Source organism: Ailuropoda melanoleuca, chromosome 16 (genome assembly GCF_002007445.2).
Source record: "Ailuropoda melanoleuca isolate Jingjing chromosome 16, ASM200744v2, whole genome shotgun sequence".
NCBI lineage: Eukaryota > Metazoa > Chordata > Mammalia > Carnivora > Ursidae > Ailuropoda > Ailuropoda melanoleuca.
In genome coordinates this window covers 47,172,447-47,190,140 of record NC_048233.1, presented here as the reverse complement: position 1 = coordinate 47,190,140, position 17,694 = coordinate 47,172,447, and the positions used below count along the sequence as shown (strand labels likewise).

Here is a 17,694-nt window from a genome sequence, read left to right as displayed (position 1 = left end):
TCTTACATTTTAAGCATTTAAGAAGAAAAAAATCCAATTATTCTTTTAAAAGGCCAGGATATGTCACTGACAGAATCTGGTCCACTTGACTATAAAGCAGTGCTTTGATATCTATTCACATTTGCAAAACAACAGGGATGGGGAGAATACTGTTTCGGAAAAGGTATACAGAAAATATTCTGTTACAGGTTCCTGAGGACAGGACAACAAGTTCTGGGTCACCAAGAACAAGAAATAATTCATGAGAGAAAAACTCCTGTGCATTTCTTTTTTTTAATTAGTATCGGAGGGCTCATGAAAACATACCAGACGGAATTTTTTTTTTTTAATGAAGTAATTGGTTTGAGGTCTTACAATCATGAGTGTATCTTTTTTCTTCCTTATCTCAACTGAGAGGGGAAAATCTGCTCAAATGGAAATCCAGCAAAAAAGACATTTCACAGAGAGGATACAGTCCACTAGACTGTAAGGCAATATGCTATTTTCTTTTGCATTTGTAAAACAATGAAGCTAGGGAGAGTAATGTTTTGGGAGCAGTACACAAAGGATATTCTGTTACAGGTTCCTGAGGATGGTGACAGAATTTCTGGGTCACTGACAATAAGGAATAACTTCAGAGAGAACACTCCTGTACCTTGTCTACTCCCACGTACCTGAGAGCCCAAACCGGAAGGCACATTATATGCCTACATAAGTAACTCCCAGTATTTCTGCAAGGCTAATAATCTCACTCTATTTTACCACCATCCAATTTCTACTCCATTGAACTTCAGGCTGAGACCCTGACGTGTTAGATCAGAAAGCCAAAAATATAATAATAATATTATCATGGTTTGATTATATGGAGTCATAAATGCATCTTAAATAACATTAGCTTTTGGAGGAGAGGGCAAAATGTACAAATCTTTGTTAACTATGGTCCATCATTAATGTAGCCATAGAAGCCACTTCCAAAAAAAAAAAAGAACTCAACTTGAAATGCCAATAAATCTTCTTGTTCATCTGTCTTGTACAGATATTCTGGATTGTTCAAAATCTGTGTTGACAATACTTCTAAGACCTTAAACCAGAGATCTCATGCTTGGCATGACAGACACCTGAGAGCTTATTAAAAATGCAGATTGCTGGACCTCATCCTCAGACACTTTATAATGTCTGAATTGAAGACTGGAAAACTATATATATTTATTTATATAGTTGTATATATTAAATTATATATATACAAATACATATATTTATATTTTAAGATTTTATCTTTTTATGTAATCTCTACCCCTCAATGTGGGGCTCGAACTCATGACCCCAAGATCAAGAGTCGCATGCTCTACCAACTGAGTCAGCCAGGTGCACCTGGAAAACTGTATTTTAAATAAGTTCCACAGGCCACTCTGATATCTCTTTTCCCCTTTCCCACTAAGAAAACACTTCCTAGATGAGATCTCATCACTACTACTGCTGATTTTTTTTTTAATTCAATGAAGACACAGATGTCTAGGGACCAATTAATCAATCTTAAGGTAGGGGACCCAGACATCTATAATTTAAAATCATACTCAGGGGTCTTGCTATAGATAAAGATTCCTGGGTATTATCCAAAACCAGAGGGTCTGAATTTTGCAAGTAGAGTCTAAAATTCTGCACTGTTAACACATTTTCCAGGAATTCCTAAGATTCACAATGCATTCTGAAGTGAGTCGGTGCCCTTAGACTCAAAAGCTTCTTGATCCTTTCTCATCATCCATCTTTATTTCCACTCCTTTCAAAACACCTACACCCATAATCATATCTTCATATTCACATATTTTCATATTCAAATTGCTGCATCTCTGAAATCTGGTACTAAGAATTTCCCCCAGACCATACCATCTGCCCCTCCATTTCTCCCTGTAAGACTGTTTTCTATCCTTACCATGGTCTCTAGTTTCTTGACACTCCTTTCCTCTCAATTCCACTGGTCTACCTTCACTTTTCCTTATTACCTTAGGAACACCAGACCCCAGGATCAACTATTTTAGAAATTCCCTTCATTACCCTCAATATCACTCTCCCCTTGTCTTTTGTCAGTATTTCTTTACAATTCTTAATCTTGATCCCCATTTTTCCCACCTCAAGATTTATAAACCATCATATCTGAAAATACATGAGCTCTACCACTTCTCAATTCTCGTAGCACTTAATGTATGCTCTTCAGTGACTCCTTACTTTCTATCCTACATTATGGTTATTTAAGCAAATCTATCTTTTTAGGGCTTTTATATGGACTTTGCAAATAGGATCTGTGTGCAATTTTTCTTGGTTTCTTCCAAAATACTGGGTATAATGTTAGGAGTAAAATCTGGATTATTTTTTGCCCTGGCAATAAAGTCTTTGTGCCATTTTTTATTTGTGGGTAAACTTAAAAGTGATTATAAAGAGTAACTGTTTTTAAGCAGTTATTACATGCCAACCTACACTATAATAGAATGTCTGGCCCAAATCTAATGTTGCAATATCACCACTTACACATTAATATCCATTAAAACTGCTTCACAGAAAACAATAATTTCAATGTAATGACTAAGGTTAGGTCAATCAATACAGATCCCTTGACAAGGCAATAAATTTTATTATTCATCTGTATATCCTCCTTGCACTATGAGATCGCTAGTAAAAGATGAAAGAATATGAAAAGATTTCCCTTTCATTAATGGTAGACTTGCTTACCCCGAGAAGAAAGAGAGAAAAGGTCCCCTGAAAGGACTATACTTTGGTCCTTCCTGTAAGGGTTACTTTGAGGAGTTTCACCCTAATTAATGTTGTCTGTTTGCAAATCAATTTCCCCTTTAAAAGCACCTAACTTCCCCTTTAAGCTAATGAGGACTATACCACAATTATCTGGTAAATACATACCTTTTTTCTTGAAAACAATTTCATAAGGCTGTGTGAATTTTCTTTTGGTTATGAAAAACAATGAAAGCTAGAACTATGGGGGGAAACAATCTGTTAGATTACTATTTATACTAAAAACCCACCTGTTACCGCACTATCCAAGGATAATAAGTGGCAAGTATCAAAAGATGTATACAAATACCCATATATGTACACACACCATTTACGAAAGTGAGGTTCCACTATAGCTCTACTAAGATTCTTTTGTCACTTTCGAATCATGAACACATAACGGCTGTATAGGAACAACTAAAAAGTAAATCAATCATTATCACCAGATAATAAATGATAAAGTCAAAGTTAGAGCTATGGTATGTAATTCCAAAGCTCATGTCCTTTCCAGTACACAGTGCTGCCTCAGCTTCTTCAAGTATAAAATGGACTAGCCCACAATATTACAGTGGTAGCATTAGCATGGAAAAAAATAATCAATGAGAAATTTACCCTGAAAACTATAAAGTACCATTAAAGAAACGTAAGTGACTATCACAGTGTCCTCACCTGAAATGTAGGTAAAACTTACTGTAATGCTTTAGTGCTGAACTGTCACATTATATAAAGCCAATTAAGATTTACACTTCCATATTAAACACTTTATGGGAAATAATCTCAAAACCCTTTATAAACAAAATTCAACTTAAAAACATTTTAAGAAGAAGGGCTTCATGTAACTGAAAAACCTAAAAAAATCTGAACCATTTTAAGTGGCATAAAACTACACAATTAGATTAACATTATAAAACAGTATTTTTTGAACATATCATCAAAAAAAATCCTGATTTAAGCACCATTATTTGAAATGCACATCTGTGAGATTTTTTTAAAAAACAGTAAACATTTAAAGTGTAATTTTTTTCTTGAAACAGGCATCTTGACAGAAGTCCAAATTATTTTTTTCAAATTATTTTTCTAATTAAACTTATATCCACCGCTGCCTGTCCCTAATATTGCTACCAAGTTTTAAAACAAAAAGGTATGACTTAAATTTATAAACCATTTTATCTTACTCTGCAAAACCTGAGTTCAATTTTTTTTTTTCTAATTTTCAGGTGGATATGTGTGGAGTAGAAAAATAAAGCCACTGAGATACAGGCTTCTGAAAGAATGGAGGGAAGAGGAAACAAACACTATTAGTTGTTAAGAACAACACACCAACTGAAGGTAAATTTCTCTTTCTTCTCCATACTTCCTTGCCTTACAGTTAAATTCAAGGCAACTTCTAATATACAGGCACTAGCTCTCCAGTGTTTCTAAACTCTTAACAAGAAGAAAATTCTCTTAATACTTTTTAGGACACTGAAAGCTACAATTAACACAGGGCAAACAGTTTCAAATTACTTTCAAAACAATCTGGCTAAAAATCATTTTTAAACTATGCTGAAGTTCAAATATCATATAAATACCTTTACTTACCTTAAATTTTCATTAAACCTTACTGTAGCTGCACAGTGGAATATAATATTGACAGAATCTATGATGATCTCTTTATCTTCTTCACTAAGAGCCAGTTTTGGTTGGGTGAGTTCACTGTTGATTGCTATAACTTTCTCTCTAAAATCTGGATTTTCATCTCTTAATCTGTCAAAGAGCTATCCAAGGGGATAAAATATATTAGAGCAGTATTTTTCAACTTTCTAAAACCCATTAGCACTCCACCAAGGATTACTATTCTGAAAACTTCAACTATGTTAATCCTAAAATTGCTATTCCTAACTGCTATCATTCTGTACAGAAAACACGCGTGAAACCCACATTATTACCCCCATTTTACAGATGAGGAATCTGAGACACAGAAAGGTTAAGTAACTTGCCATGGACACAGAGTCTGCAGAGTTGAATTTGAACTATCCATGTCTTTGCTCACTAGATTACACTGTACAGTCCCTCAGAATAGACTTAAGCAGTACAGACATCAGGACAGTGTTTAAAATGATCATTCAGATTTCTAAAATCCATATCTTAATTTATCACTTCATTTTATTTTGGTTTTATTCTGCTACAGTAGATTATAATAAAATACCATTATTCATGCTCTAAATTAAATCTGCAAAACCTATAAAATTTTTAAAGGAAAAAAAGTAAATATGTTGAAGGAAAAAAAGTTGGTAAGCAAATATGCAGATTAGAATCTGGACAAACTTGAGAAATATCATATATACAGGATTCTAACCCCAAAATTCAATATTTCTTAAGTATACTGGAAGAAATAAATTAATTAAAGAATCGTTAGATCCCAAGGTGATTACAGTGTAAAGACATATTCGATTGCAAGTCAAATTTAATTTTTCATCCCAGATTTTATAAAGAAACACTGGTGCTATCTCCAGATAACTGCTCTATTACACTTTGACTCTCCACTTCATTTAAAGTCCATACTTGTAGTTTAAGCAGAGATTCTCAATCTGGGAAGAAAATCTATACAACATACACAATGCTCGCTTTCACTTCCTAAATGGATATAACAATGTTCCCTTCCACTACTGTCAGCTAGTGACTTCAATATTAATGTGTTCTTATATTAATTATTAAATATCTACTCAGCATTTCAGATGAGCCAGGCACCTTCTAGACACTGAGAAAACAAAGCAATAATCTTTGCCTCAAGCTATTTAGAATCTGATAGGAAAAGCCAGACAAGTAAACACTTGTCTAAACACTTAAAGCTTTAAACACTTAAAATACTATGTTAAAGGGCTAATATTACAGTGCTATGAGACTATACAGGAGAAACAACTAACCCAGCTTGGGAAGGACCAGAAATCATAAAATAGAAGGATAGTGTTTGAGGCAGAGAAAGCAGCATATATAACCACCTAGAAGTGAGAGAGCATTAACATTTGGGGAGTTAAAATCATTCAATAAGACTTGGTCAGTGACTGAATATGAGGGATAAGGAAATGTGAACTCCACCAGGACAGGGACTACATCTATTTTGCTTGGCACACAGGTCTTAATTAGCTGAGTGCCTGGCAAGATGTAGACATGATAAACGTTTGTTAAGTGAATAAACTCATTAGGTGGAAAACCTGGGAAGAGAACAAAGTACAGTTATGGAGACACAAAGTTCGGTTTTTTGAATGTTGGGTGAAAATGGCCTCTAGGACACCCAGAAGACAGCTCTAGTAGAGGTAACTGGGCCTGTGGGTCTGGAGTTCACGGAAGGGAAGAGCCAGACTACCCAGACTACCCATACAGATTTTACTAACCACATACAGGTAGCCCTGGGAAGAGAATATCGCCCAGGTAGCAGCAGTGATGAGCACCCTTGGTCCAGACTAGATGAAGGTTTTTCCAAATCTATTAAAATACAGCCATTTGGGGGCGCCTGGGTGGCACAGCGGTTAAGCGTCTGCCTTCAGCTCAGGGCGTGATCCCGGCGTTCTGGGATCCGAGCCCCACATCAGGCTCCTCCGCTATGAGCCTGCTTCTTCCTCTCCCACTCCCCCTGCTTGTGTTCCCTCTCTCGCTGGCTGTCTCTATCTCTGTTGAATAAATAAATAAAGTCTTAAAAAAAAAAAAAAATACAGCCATTTGTCTCACATAAAACAGAGGGTGCTGAGTAATCACCTAACTAGATCTATTAAGAAGAGATCAAGGTCTAGGACAGAACTCTGAAGAGTATCAACGTTTAAGGGGTGGGCAGAAAAAAAAAACAACCTGAGGAATGACCAGAAAAGTACTTTTAATACCTTGAATCCACACTTTTCATTCTCCCACATTGCCGATGACCTTTAACTCCCCTTCATATTGGGTATCTCCAACCACCAAGACAGACTCATGCTGCTTCGCAAATTACATCTCAAACCTGATACTCTTCCCTTCTCTAGCCACCATCTCTTTATTCAACACTATCTCTTCCAATGCTTTTAATCCATGGGCACCCCAACCAGTTCCTACTTTACTATGTTCACTAATGGCCTCTTTGATATACTTTATTCCTTTTCTAGAATTATTTCATGGTCAATTATTTTAGTTCAATCTGCCACCATATTAATGGAGTATCTTTTCCCGGAGACATTCATTAGTGGTTCTCACCTTGGGGAAATTTTACTCCCAAGGGAACATCTGGTGATGTCTGGAGACATTTTTGGTTGTCACAACTAGGAGGTGGGGCCGGGAGGGAGGAGCTTCTAGCATCTCAACTCCATATAATTTATAACCAGGTTAAATCACAAAAGTTCGATAAAATTTCAGGCTTTAAGTGTAAGGTATTCTTTTTCTTTACAAATTAAGACTTACTCTGAAGGAAAGTTTTTAGATCCACTGCGCTGGAGCCCCAGAGGAGATGCCCAAATCTTTGACATTTTACTCAGGCTCTCTATTCTAGCCAAGACTTTAACGTCAGTAATTGCTCCTATCCAGTTTCTCTTGACACGTCCACACTCCCTCTTCTTTTTTTTTTTTTTTAAAATTTTATTTATTTACTTGACAGAGATAGAGATAGCCAGCGAGAGAGGGAACACAAGCAGGGGGAGTGGAGAGGAAGAAGCAGGCTCCCAACGGAGGAGCCTGATGTGGGGCTCGATCCCAGAACTCCGGGATCACGCCCTGAGCCGAAGGCAGGGCGCATAACGACTGAGCCACCCAGGTGCCCCTACGCTCCCTCTTCTTTCCCTTTCTCCTCTTAAAACTTTCTATCCCCTTAAGGCAAGGACTCTTATTTATCTCTGAATTCAACCCCCTACATCAAGTCAAGTGCCCAACATTGAGTATGCACAGTAAATGTTTTCTGAAATATAAAAAATGAGTAACAATAAATAACCTCTTACTAGGGAAGGGAGTTATTGGGAGGGGGATTAAAACATAGTAATTACAAGTGATCAAAAGGTACTAGATACTACCTAATAACTGAAAAATTACATAGCTACTATACTAAACTTACTGTCAATGAATGTCAGACAAATTCATTCATTCTGAGAGAATTCAAAGCTTACGACTGTGAAATAATTTTACTCCAGCTCATTCCCATTTTTTCTTAGCAATATTTTTCTAAAGTTTCAAAATGCATGACCTATTCTTGTATTCTAAATGACCCCTCTGTCACCATGTTCTTATTTGTCAAATGGGAGTATGTGACTTTGCTACTTCCTAACACTGCTGTAGGGAGCAATCAGTGCTTACAATTTTTTTTCTTATTTAAGATTTTATTTATTTGACAGAGAGAGACACAGCGAGAGAGGGAACACAAACAGAGGGAGAGGGAGAAGCAGGCCCCCTGCTGAGCAGGGAGCCCAACACAGGGCTAGATCCCAACACCCTAGGATCAAGACCTGAGCCAAAAGCAGACGCTAAATGACTGAGCCACCCAGGCACCCCCGTGCTTACAAATTTTTAAGTGTTATCAAAGGACAGTGTTTCATAGCATAGTAGGTACTAGTTAGAAACTACCTCTTAATTATTTACTATTCTGAATACTATCTAAAATATCTAGTAATTACAAGTAATAGGTCTCAAATATTCTAAAAATACATTAAATATCTAACATATAGGTATTTTAGAACTTGTTATACAATTTGCCCACTACAGAAGAAAGCTTTCTTTCTCCTACTATCACAAGTCATATCCAGTTTTACTCTAGGATTTTTTTTCACTAATTTTTTTCAGGACACTGAAGAAATAAACTGAGCAGCTGATGATTACAATAATTCTACATACAAACACACATTCTTTTCCCCCCTCCAAATGATCATTTTCCCCACTTACCTTGCCACTAATAATTTCTTCTACTCGCTCTTGGGGTGTCTGTCCAGCTTTCTGTCTCACCAAAACATACACTGAATTCACCTTAGGACAAGACCTCAGCAACTTTTCCAGGAGTACCTTCCCTAGGAAACCGGTAGCTCCCGTGAGGAGGACATTCTTGCCTTCATAGTATTCTGGGATTGAAACCATTCTGATCCTAAGGAAAACACAGCAAATAAACATCAGTTCAAAAATCTATGTTAATTCTTATGTACTAAAAATCTCCTGGTATTGAAATAAATATTTTCAAGTCAAATGTTAACAAAAAGGCGACTTTCACCTTTGGTTCACTGCAGTAAGGTGGAAAGAACAACAAACTGCAAAATTGGCTTCTGATCCCTGTGTTTTCCCCTTGGATCACCTCAGACAAGTCACTCACCTTCTCTGGGCCTGGGCTTCGTTAGTACAGTTTGTACTAAATGACTTCTAAAAATTCCTGTTAAATCCTACACACAAATGAATCCTATTTCTCTGTCTCCAAAAGGATTTATAACACCAAATAGAGGTCAACAGCAAGACTCAATTGCCTAGCTTGCATTTCATGGTGAGGTATCATATTCACCTATCATCACCAGTTGGAACAAGAAGAGGTAACACCAAGTCCTTTCTCTTCCATGTCTGTAGTGACAATATATCCAAAAGGTACTTAAATCTCCCTTTTTAAAAAGTCACAGAAAGAAATACATGGGCTGACTTATTCTCCCCTGTCCAAGTTCTACTAGAACTGCAGAAAAGAGAGTATACTAAGAGAACAAATAAACAAAAGAACCATGATGAATGGAAAAAAAAAACCAAGATGCAGAAGGATTCATGCAGTATATATCACTATTCAAAGCTCAAATACATGCAAAACAATGCTCTTTGTTGTTTAGAAATGCACATACACGATAATATTAATGGATGCAAGAGAGGGAGTGCAACACAATCAGAAAAAGAGAATAGGAACTTCAATTGTATTTACGTTTTCTTAAAGATAGAGAGTAGATACATGTGTTTTATGTTCAAATTTTTCATGATGATAAAAATAATAAATTCGTAACAACCTGAAGATAATAAATAGACCCATTAACAAGCAGAAAGGAGGGAAGGAAGGAAAGTATGTCTAGAAGAAACAGCCAAGACTAAACTGACAGAGAAGCCATAGCAGAAGAAATAGCAACCCAAGCAAAGCAAGCATAGGAAAGGCCTTATACGGAGACAAGAGATACCCCAAGCCCCTGAACAGAGAACACCAAGCTCAGGATCAAGAAGCTGAATGAAAGGAGAGGGAAATCAAGATCATTAAAGGACTGCTCTCACAACAGCAGAGCCACTCATGACAGCCTTACTTCCTGTATAAACTTGAGCTCCCAGGGCTTAGTATTCAGATCGGCTGAGAAGGACATTCAGCATGGGTGCTAGGAACAAAAGAGGAGTAAGTAAGGCTGAACCTGACATTGCTCCTAGCATCCACATATTTTGGTGGGGGAGGTGGAGAATCAGGAGAAAGAAAACTAAAGCAACCAAAAGGAAAAAAGTCTCACAGCACTTGAGCCTCAAAATAAATTTTAGGTCCTAAGCCTATCTGACTAACGTTGGCCCTTAAAACAAACTCACGCAGAACTCTCAATCAGTAATCTCGTTTAGAAGAAAGCTCTTTTAGAAAAACAGACCTCAAAAAACTGAAAGGAAGCCAGTATGAATCACCAAAATCAATCATGCTGGTCCTTCATAAATATGAATAGATAACCAAGGATCACCAGATATTTAAGAAATACCTAACAAAATTAAGAAGGACCAAAATGAAAAGCAACAGAATTAACCACAAAGGAAACAAAGGTAATAAAAATTTTACAGAGAATTTAAATTCTAACAGAAATTCTTCAAGCCAGTCACAAGAATATTGCATCCATAAAATAAACAAACTACTATAAAAAAGCAGCAGAAGCATAAGAAAGCATGTGAAAATCAGAAATTCAGATGTACAGAGAAAATCCAATAAATACATCAACTATTAAAATTAAGTGAATTTTAAAAGGTCACTAAGTACAAGGTTTATATGGAAAAAAAGCAAATGTATTTCTATACATCAGCAACACAGAAAATGAAGTAACAACAACAACAAAAAAAACTGTACCATTTATCACACCATCCAAAACACTATCGAAAATAGCCAGTATTGATGAGGACACAGAGAAACTGGAACCCACGTACACTGCTTATGGGAATGTAAAATGGTTCCGCTGCTGTGGGAAAGGCTGGTAGTGCCTTAAAAAGTTAAACACAGAATTATATGACCTTGTAATTCCACTCCTAGGTATATATCCAAAAAAACCTGCCAACAGGTACTCAAACAAGTACACGTACATGCCTGTTTATAGCAACACCGTTTGCAACAGCCGAACTATACAAATAGCTCAAAATGTCCATCAACAGATAAATGGATAAACAAATTACAGCATATACCTACAAGGAAATAGTATTCAGCCATAAAAAGGAATGAAGAACTGACACACACTACACTAGGGGAATGAACTTCAAAAAATACTAAGTGAAATAAGCCAGATACAAAAAATGCACATACTGCATTGATTTCATGTATAGAAATATCCAGAATAAATCAATCCATAGAGACAGAATGCAGATTGGTGGTGGCTGGCAGGGGCTGAGGGGTGGGCAGAGTGGGTAGTGAAGAGAAACTGCTTAAGGAGTTTTACTCTGCAGTGATGGAAATGTTTTGGACCTAGACGGAAGTGGTGGCTGCACAACACTGTGAATGTACTAAATGTCACTGAATTCTTCACTTTAAAATGGTTAGGAGTGCCTGGGTGGCTCAGTCGGTTAACTGTCTGCCTTGGGCTCAGGTCAAAATCCCAGTCCCTGGATGGAGCTCCATGTCAGACTCCCTGCTCAGTGGGGAGTCTGCTTCTCCCTTTGCCCCTCACCCCACTCTCATGCTTTCTCTTACTCTCTCAAATAAGCATCTGCCTTCACCTCAGGATCCAGTCCCGCATCAGGCCCCCTGCTCTGGGAAGCCTGCTTCTCCCTCTGCCTGCTGCTCCCCCTGCTTGTGCTCTCTCTCTCTGACAAATAAATAAATAAAATCTTTAAAAAAATAAAATGATTAATATATTGTATAAATTTTACCTCAATAAATTATGTTTTTTAAACTACCAAAAGTTAGAAATAAATCTGAAAGATATCTGAGACCTCTCTTCTGAAAACTACAGAACACTGAGAGAAATTAAACAATACCTAAATAAATAGACATACAATGTACATTCCTGGATTAGAAGACATCTTTATACAATGTCAGCTCACCATCCTTAGATTCAATACAATCCCCATCAAACTTATTTTACATGTGGATGGAAACTAAGATTCTAAAATGTTATGGAAATAGAAGGGACAAGAATAGCCAAGACAAGCACTAAGAACAACAAAGCTGGAGAAATTCATTACCATATAATAAGATGTATTATAGAGCTACAGGAATGTGTTTTTGGAGCAAAGATAGAATAGTGCAGTCAATTCATTATCCTTACATAAAATGAATCCTGACTTCTTCCACATGCCACACACAAAAATGAATTCTAGACAGACTATACCACCTAAATGTGAAAGGTAAAATAATTACATATCTAGAGGATGACGGAGAACATCTCCACGATCTTGGGGTAGGCAAACATTTATTAAACAGGACACAAGAAGTGCTAAGCAGAAAAGAAAAATACTGATTAACTGAAAGACACTAAAATTAAGTTCATCCCACAATACTATTAATAAAGAGAAAAGGCAAATTAGAGTAAAAGATACTTGTAGTATGTATACTGACAACTGATTACTATCTAGAATATATAAAAAGAACTAAAACTCAATAAGGAGAAGAGATAAACCAACAGAAAAATGGGAAAGGCCTGAGGGAAGCATAAAGGAGAATATCCAAACGGCATTACCAAAGGATATCCAAATAATCTATAAGCACATGAAAAGGGGCTCACCTTCATTAGTTTTCAAGTTAAAATCACAATGTGATCCCACTATACTGTCCCCAATAGGGCTAAAATGAAAAAGACAGACAACACATAGTACTGGTAAGGATGCAGAGACTGGAACTCTTCACCTACTGCTAGAGGAAGCACAGACAGGTTTTTAAAACTTCGTAAAAGTGGTATTACCTACTGGGGCTGAACACTTAACATATCATACGACTTAGCAATTCCACTCCTAATTATATACCCATCACATATGAGTACATATGCTCACCAAAAAATTCATAAACAAGTATGTTTATAGGAGCACTGTTCCTATTGGCCCCAAATGTGTATTATATTCATACAATGGAATATTTAAAAACAACGAAATGAAGGAACAATCACTACATACGACATGCTTGGGGCTTAGAAAGAGAATATTGAGCCAAAGAGGCCAGACATACCAAGTGTATACTATATAGTGTCATTTACATGAAGTTCAAAAACAGGTGAAACTCATCAGTTAAAAGTCAGAACAATGGTTATCTTGCAAAGAAGTAGTGACCAGAAGAGGCGTGAGGCAGGCTTCTGGGCTACTGGTAAGACTTCCTGAATGTATGCTATACACCAATAAAAATTTTACTTTAAAAAATAAAAACAGGGGCGCCTGGGTGGCACAGCGGTTAAGCGTCTGCCTTTGGCTCAGGGCGTGAATCCGGCATTATGGGATCGAGCCCCACATCAGGCTCTTCTGCTATGAGCCTGCTTCTTCCTCTCCCACTCCCCCTGCTTGTGTTCCCTCTCTCGCTGGCTGCCTCTATCTCTGTCGAATAAATAAATAAAATCTTAAAAAAATAAAATAAAATAAAATAAAAAATAAAAACATCAGGGGCGCCTGGGTAGCGCAGTCGTTAAGCGTCTGCCTTCCGCTCAGGGCGTGATCCCGGCATTCCGGGATCGAGCCCCACATCGGGCTCCTCCACTGGGAAGCCTGCTTCTTCCTCTCCCACTCCCCTGCTGTGTTTCCTCTCTGGCTGGCTGTCTCTCTCTCTGTCAAATAAATAAAGAATCTTAAAAAAATAAAAATAAAAACATCGTGTGACCACATGTCTTGGCTTGCCTGGAAAAAACTGGTTTATACATGCTATCCCAACAAGTTTGAGTAGAGCCCTCTGAAGTGTTTCAGTCTGCACAATAAGTTATATGGTTACTCTAGTTATAACCAGCTTCAGGTCTAAATAAGACTATTTCAAGATTTTAGTGACCAAGAGCCTAATTAAAACAAATAGCACATTAAAGTTATAATGTTAATAACTTCATAGGGGAGATATGAAGAAAATTGTGCATCAACATACCTAACAAGTCTGGTAGGTATTAATAAAAATTATATGCTACTTACATGTTAACCACAGTGTACTGAGGCATGAGCTAAAACAAGTCATCTGATTCTCTAAGCTTCATTTTTTTTCATATGTAAGAGTTTATTCAATAAATATTTATTAAGCACCTACTAGATACCAAACACAAGAAAGTTTTCCACAAGTGTACATACGCATTTAAAACAGAAAAAAATATAAGGCAGTTTTCCCTTTAATAACTTAGGATTTACAGCCTGAATATATGATTGGCTCAGCCCCAAACTAACAAACTACATTACTTTCTTCCCTCATCTACAAAGACAACTTCCCTCTAAAGCCTAAATAGCAAATCTGTTAACACCAAACAGCACAAAATTTTTACAAAACTTAATTCTTTCTCGGCAAGCTTAGCAACATAAGTCTGATTGCTAAGATGGCTGAAGAATGAAACTGCTTCTTACCAGTTTCAGGTAACCAGCCCAAAGCTATTTACATGTGATTTACATGGTTTTCTTCAGGGAAGAAAGAATAGAATTCCCACAAGTACCCCACTTTATCACAATGCTATCAAAAATTTTACAGGCACTAAATATTTTTAAACTCTGTATCTAGGTATTCTTGATTCCCCCCATCCACCAATACATTTATTTCACCCTAATTTAATGGCAAAGCCAAAGCAAATGAGAATTCTTTCAAGGCAAGTCCAGACTTGTCACATCTTCCGCATAGTCCTGCCAATGTAGCCAGAAGCTACTAGAAAGACGGAAGCCAGGAAAGAAAATGCTGCCAATCCTTCTAGAGCACGCTGTTTTAATTCCTGTTGTGTGATTCTACTACATAGCAAGATATCTAAAGCTCCTGTCATCTGCTGAAAAGTAGCTGCAGCACTGCAATACTGAGGAAAACAGCAGCATTATCATTCCTGTGTGCTGGGGTGGAAGAGTTATGAAATGTGATTCATATTTATTTTTACTGTTCTTGAGCTGCCTTTTAGAAAACATCACTTAACAGTAGCAGCTGAGTATTTTCTTCAAAAAATACCTATCTTACAGAACTAGAACAAATACTAAAATTTGTATGGAACCAAAAAACACCCTCAATAAGCCAAAACAATCTTGAGAAAGAAGAACAAAGCTAGAAGTATCACAATCACAGATTTTAGGACATACTACAAAGCTGTTGTAATCAAAACAGTATGGTACTGGCACAAAAATAGACATGTAGATTAATGCAACAGAACAGAGCTCAGAAATAAACCCATGCTTATATGGTCTATTAATCTATAACAAAGAAAGCAAGAATATACAATGGGTAAAAGACAGTTTCTTCAACAAATGGTGTTGGGAAACTGGACAGCTACGTGCGAAAGAAACTGGACCAGTTTCTTAACGCCATACACAAAACTAAACTCAAAACAGATTAACCTAAATGCGAAACCTGAAACCATAAAACTCCTAGAAGAAAACACAGGCAGTAATCTCTTTGACTTCAGCCTTAGGAGTGAGTGTTTTTCTACCTGTTTCCTCAGGTAAGGGAAACAAAAGCAAAAATGAACTACTGAGACTATGCCAAAATAAAAAGCTTTTGCACAGCAAAAGAAACCCATCAATAAAATGAAAAGGCAACCTACTGAATGGGAGAAGATACTTGCAAATGATATATCCAAAATATATAAAGAACTTATACAACTCAACACCAAAACCCACAAATAACCGATTCAAAATGGGCAGAAGACCTGAATAGATATTTCTCCAACAAAGACATACAGATAACCAACAGGCACGTGAAAAGATGCCCAACATCACAAATTATCAAGGAAATGCAAATCAAAGCCACAATAATGTATCACCTCATACCTGTCAGAATGATTAGTATCAAAAAGATAAAAAATAACGATGTTGGTGAGGATGTGGAGAAAAAGGAACCCGCCTGCACAACTGAGGGGAATATAAATTGGTGCAACCACTGTGGAAAACAGCATGGAGGGTCCTTGAAAAATTAAAAACACAATTACCCTACGATTCGGTAATTCCACTACTGGCTATTAACCCAAAGAAAACAAAAACACTAATTCAAAAAGATATGCACTCCTATGTTCACTGCAGCATAATATTTACAATAGCCAAGATATGGAAGCAACCTAAGTCTCCATAGATGAACGGATAAAGAAGATATATATAGATATATAGATACACACACACACAGTGTGTGTGGCATTTGGGACAACAAAGATGGACCTAAAGAGATATAGCTAAGTGAAATGAGTCAGACAGAGAAAGACAAATACCAATGATTTCGCTCATACGTGAAATCTAAAAAACGAAACAAATGAATAAACAAACAAAAAGTAGAAACAGACCCATAAATACAGAAAAAGACTAGTGGTTGCCAGAGAAGAGGGGCAGGGGAATAGGCAGATATGGGTGAAGGAGAGTGAGAGGTGGAGGCTTCCAGTCATGGAAGAGTAAGTCACAGGGATGAAAGGTACAGCATAAAGAAATTAGTCAATGGTAGTATAACAGAGTTGTATGGTGACAGCTGGTGGCTACACTTGTGGTGAGCACAGTATAACATACATACTGGTTGCATCACTATGTTGTACACCTAAAGCTAATGTAACATTGTGTGTCAACTATACTTGAAATTAAAAAAAAACAAAAACAAAACACCTTCTCTTATGGTTCCAAAGTAAAAGAGGCAAAAAGCTTTTAAAAGACCGGTAAAAATGCTGGGCACCAAATATCACTATTACTTTCAAGGTTTTCTTGCTAAAGTGGGTTTTTCCAGTGATCTTACGTCATGCATTTATATTAAGAAAACATATTATAAACGTACTTAAATGGAGATACATTTACTCACTTCCTATATTCACTGACTTCAAGTCCAGATGCTGCCACTTTGAAGCCAGGAGATCCTAAGATAAAATTACTACTCTGAACCTGTTTCCTTATCTGTAAAAAGAGGACAGGCAATAGGTCTTAAGGGCAAAAAGAGACTGAAATGGCCACAAATGCAGAATAGCACTCACTAGGTCAATGCAAACTGCACCTTTGTAACACAACTATACTCTCATAATAAATGTCCTAATATTGTGTAAGACTAATCATCTTCTTTCAATTAGTTTTAGAAACTTAGTTAAGATGAATGAGTAAAGACCAGGTCTTCCCTCTCCCATTTCAACTTTTTTTTTTTTTTAAGAGTTCTCTCAAATAGATAAAGCTATCATCAAAGTGAGAGACTGGGGTATTACAATAACAAGAAAAGAACAAAAAATCTAGCAAAGAAAAAAAGGCAGCTCTTCAGTACCAAGAAATGGGAATTCCTTTCCCTGTATTAGAGCTAAAAACTTACTATAATTAAAACTCTTAATACTCTTGTCAACTAGTTGTTTCAGACACTTGCTAAGCAGAAAGACAATCGTGAACAATTATGTGGAGAGTAGGGCATGGTGGGAGGAAGGAATTAAGAGGCAATTCCAAAGGCTTGAAGCCAAGTTTTACAGAAGACTCACCTGTGATGAGAAAAATAAATAACAAAGTGAAGAAAGGAAAAGGAAAATCTATTAAGCACAAAAAATCGTATATCTCATGCTTTCAGATACAATCTCCTACAAGTCTCTTTAATAATCTACTTGCCTTAGGTTGCTCAGCACACCTATGGGCAGAGCCAAATTTGAACCAATATCTTCAAACCAAATCCCACAGTTTTGGCGG

At 36.8% G+C, this 17,694-nt stretch overlaps 1 protein-coding gene across 2 annotated transcripts in view; it reads right to left on the bottom strand.

Moving 5' to 3' along the window:
* Positions 1 to 17,694, bottom strand: part of FAR1 (fatty acyl-CoA reductase 1) — a 66,724-nt gene that overhangs the window by 26,676 nt on the left and 22,354 nt on the right. For both annotated transcript variants that reach the window (XM_034644638.1, XM_034644637.1), the window contains 2 exons: positions 8,632 to 8,827; positions 4,342 to 4,517 (listed from right to left, as the gene is read on the bottom strand). In XM_034644638.1, coding sequence (XP_034500529.1) covers positions 4,342 to 4,517; positions 8,632 to 8,820 — 365 coding nt within the window. In that variant the 5' untranslated portion in view covers positions 8,821 to 8,827. The remainder of the gene's footprint in view (positions 1 to 4,341; positions 4,518 to 8,631; positions 8,828 to 17,694) is intronic.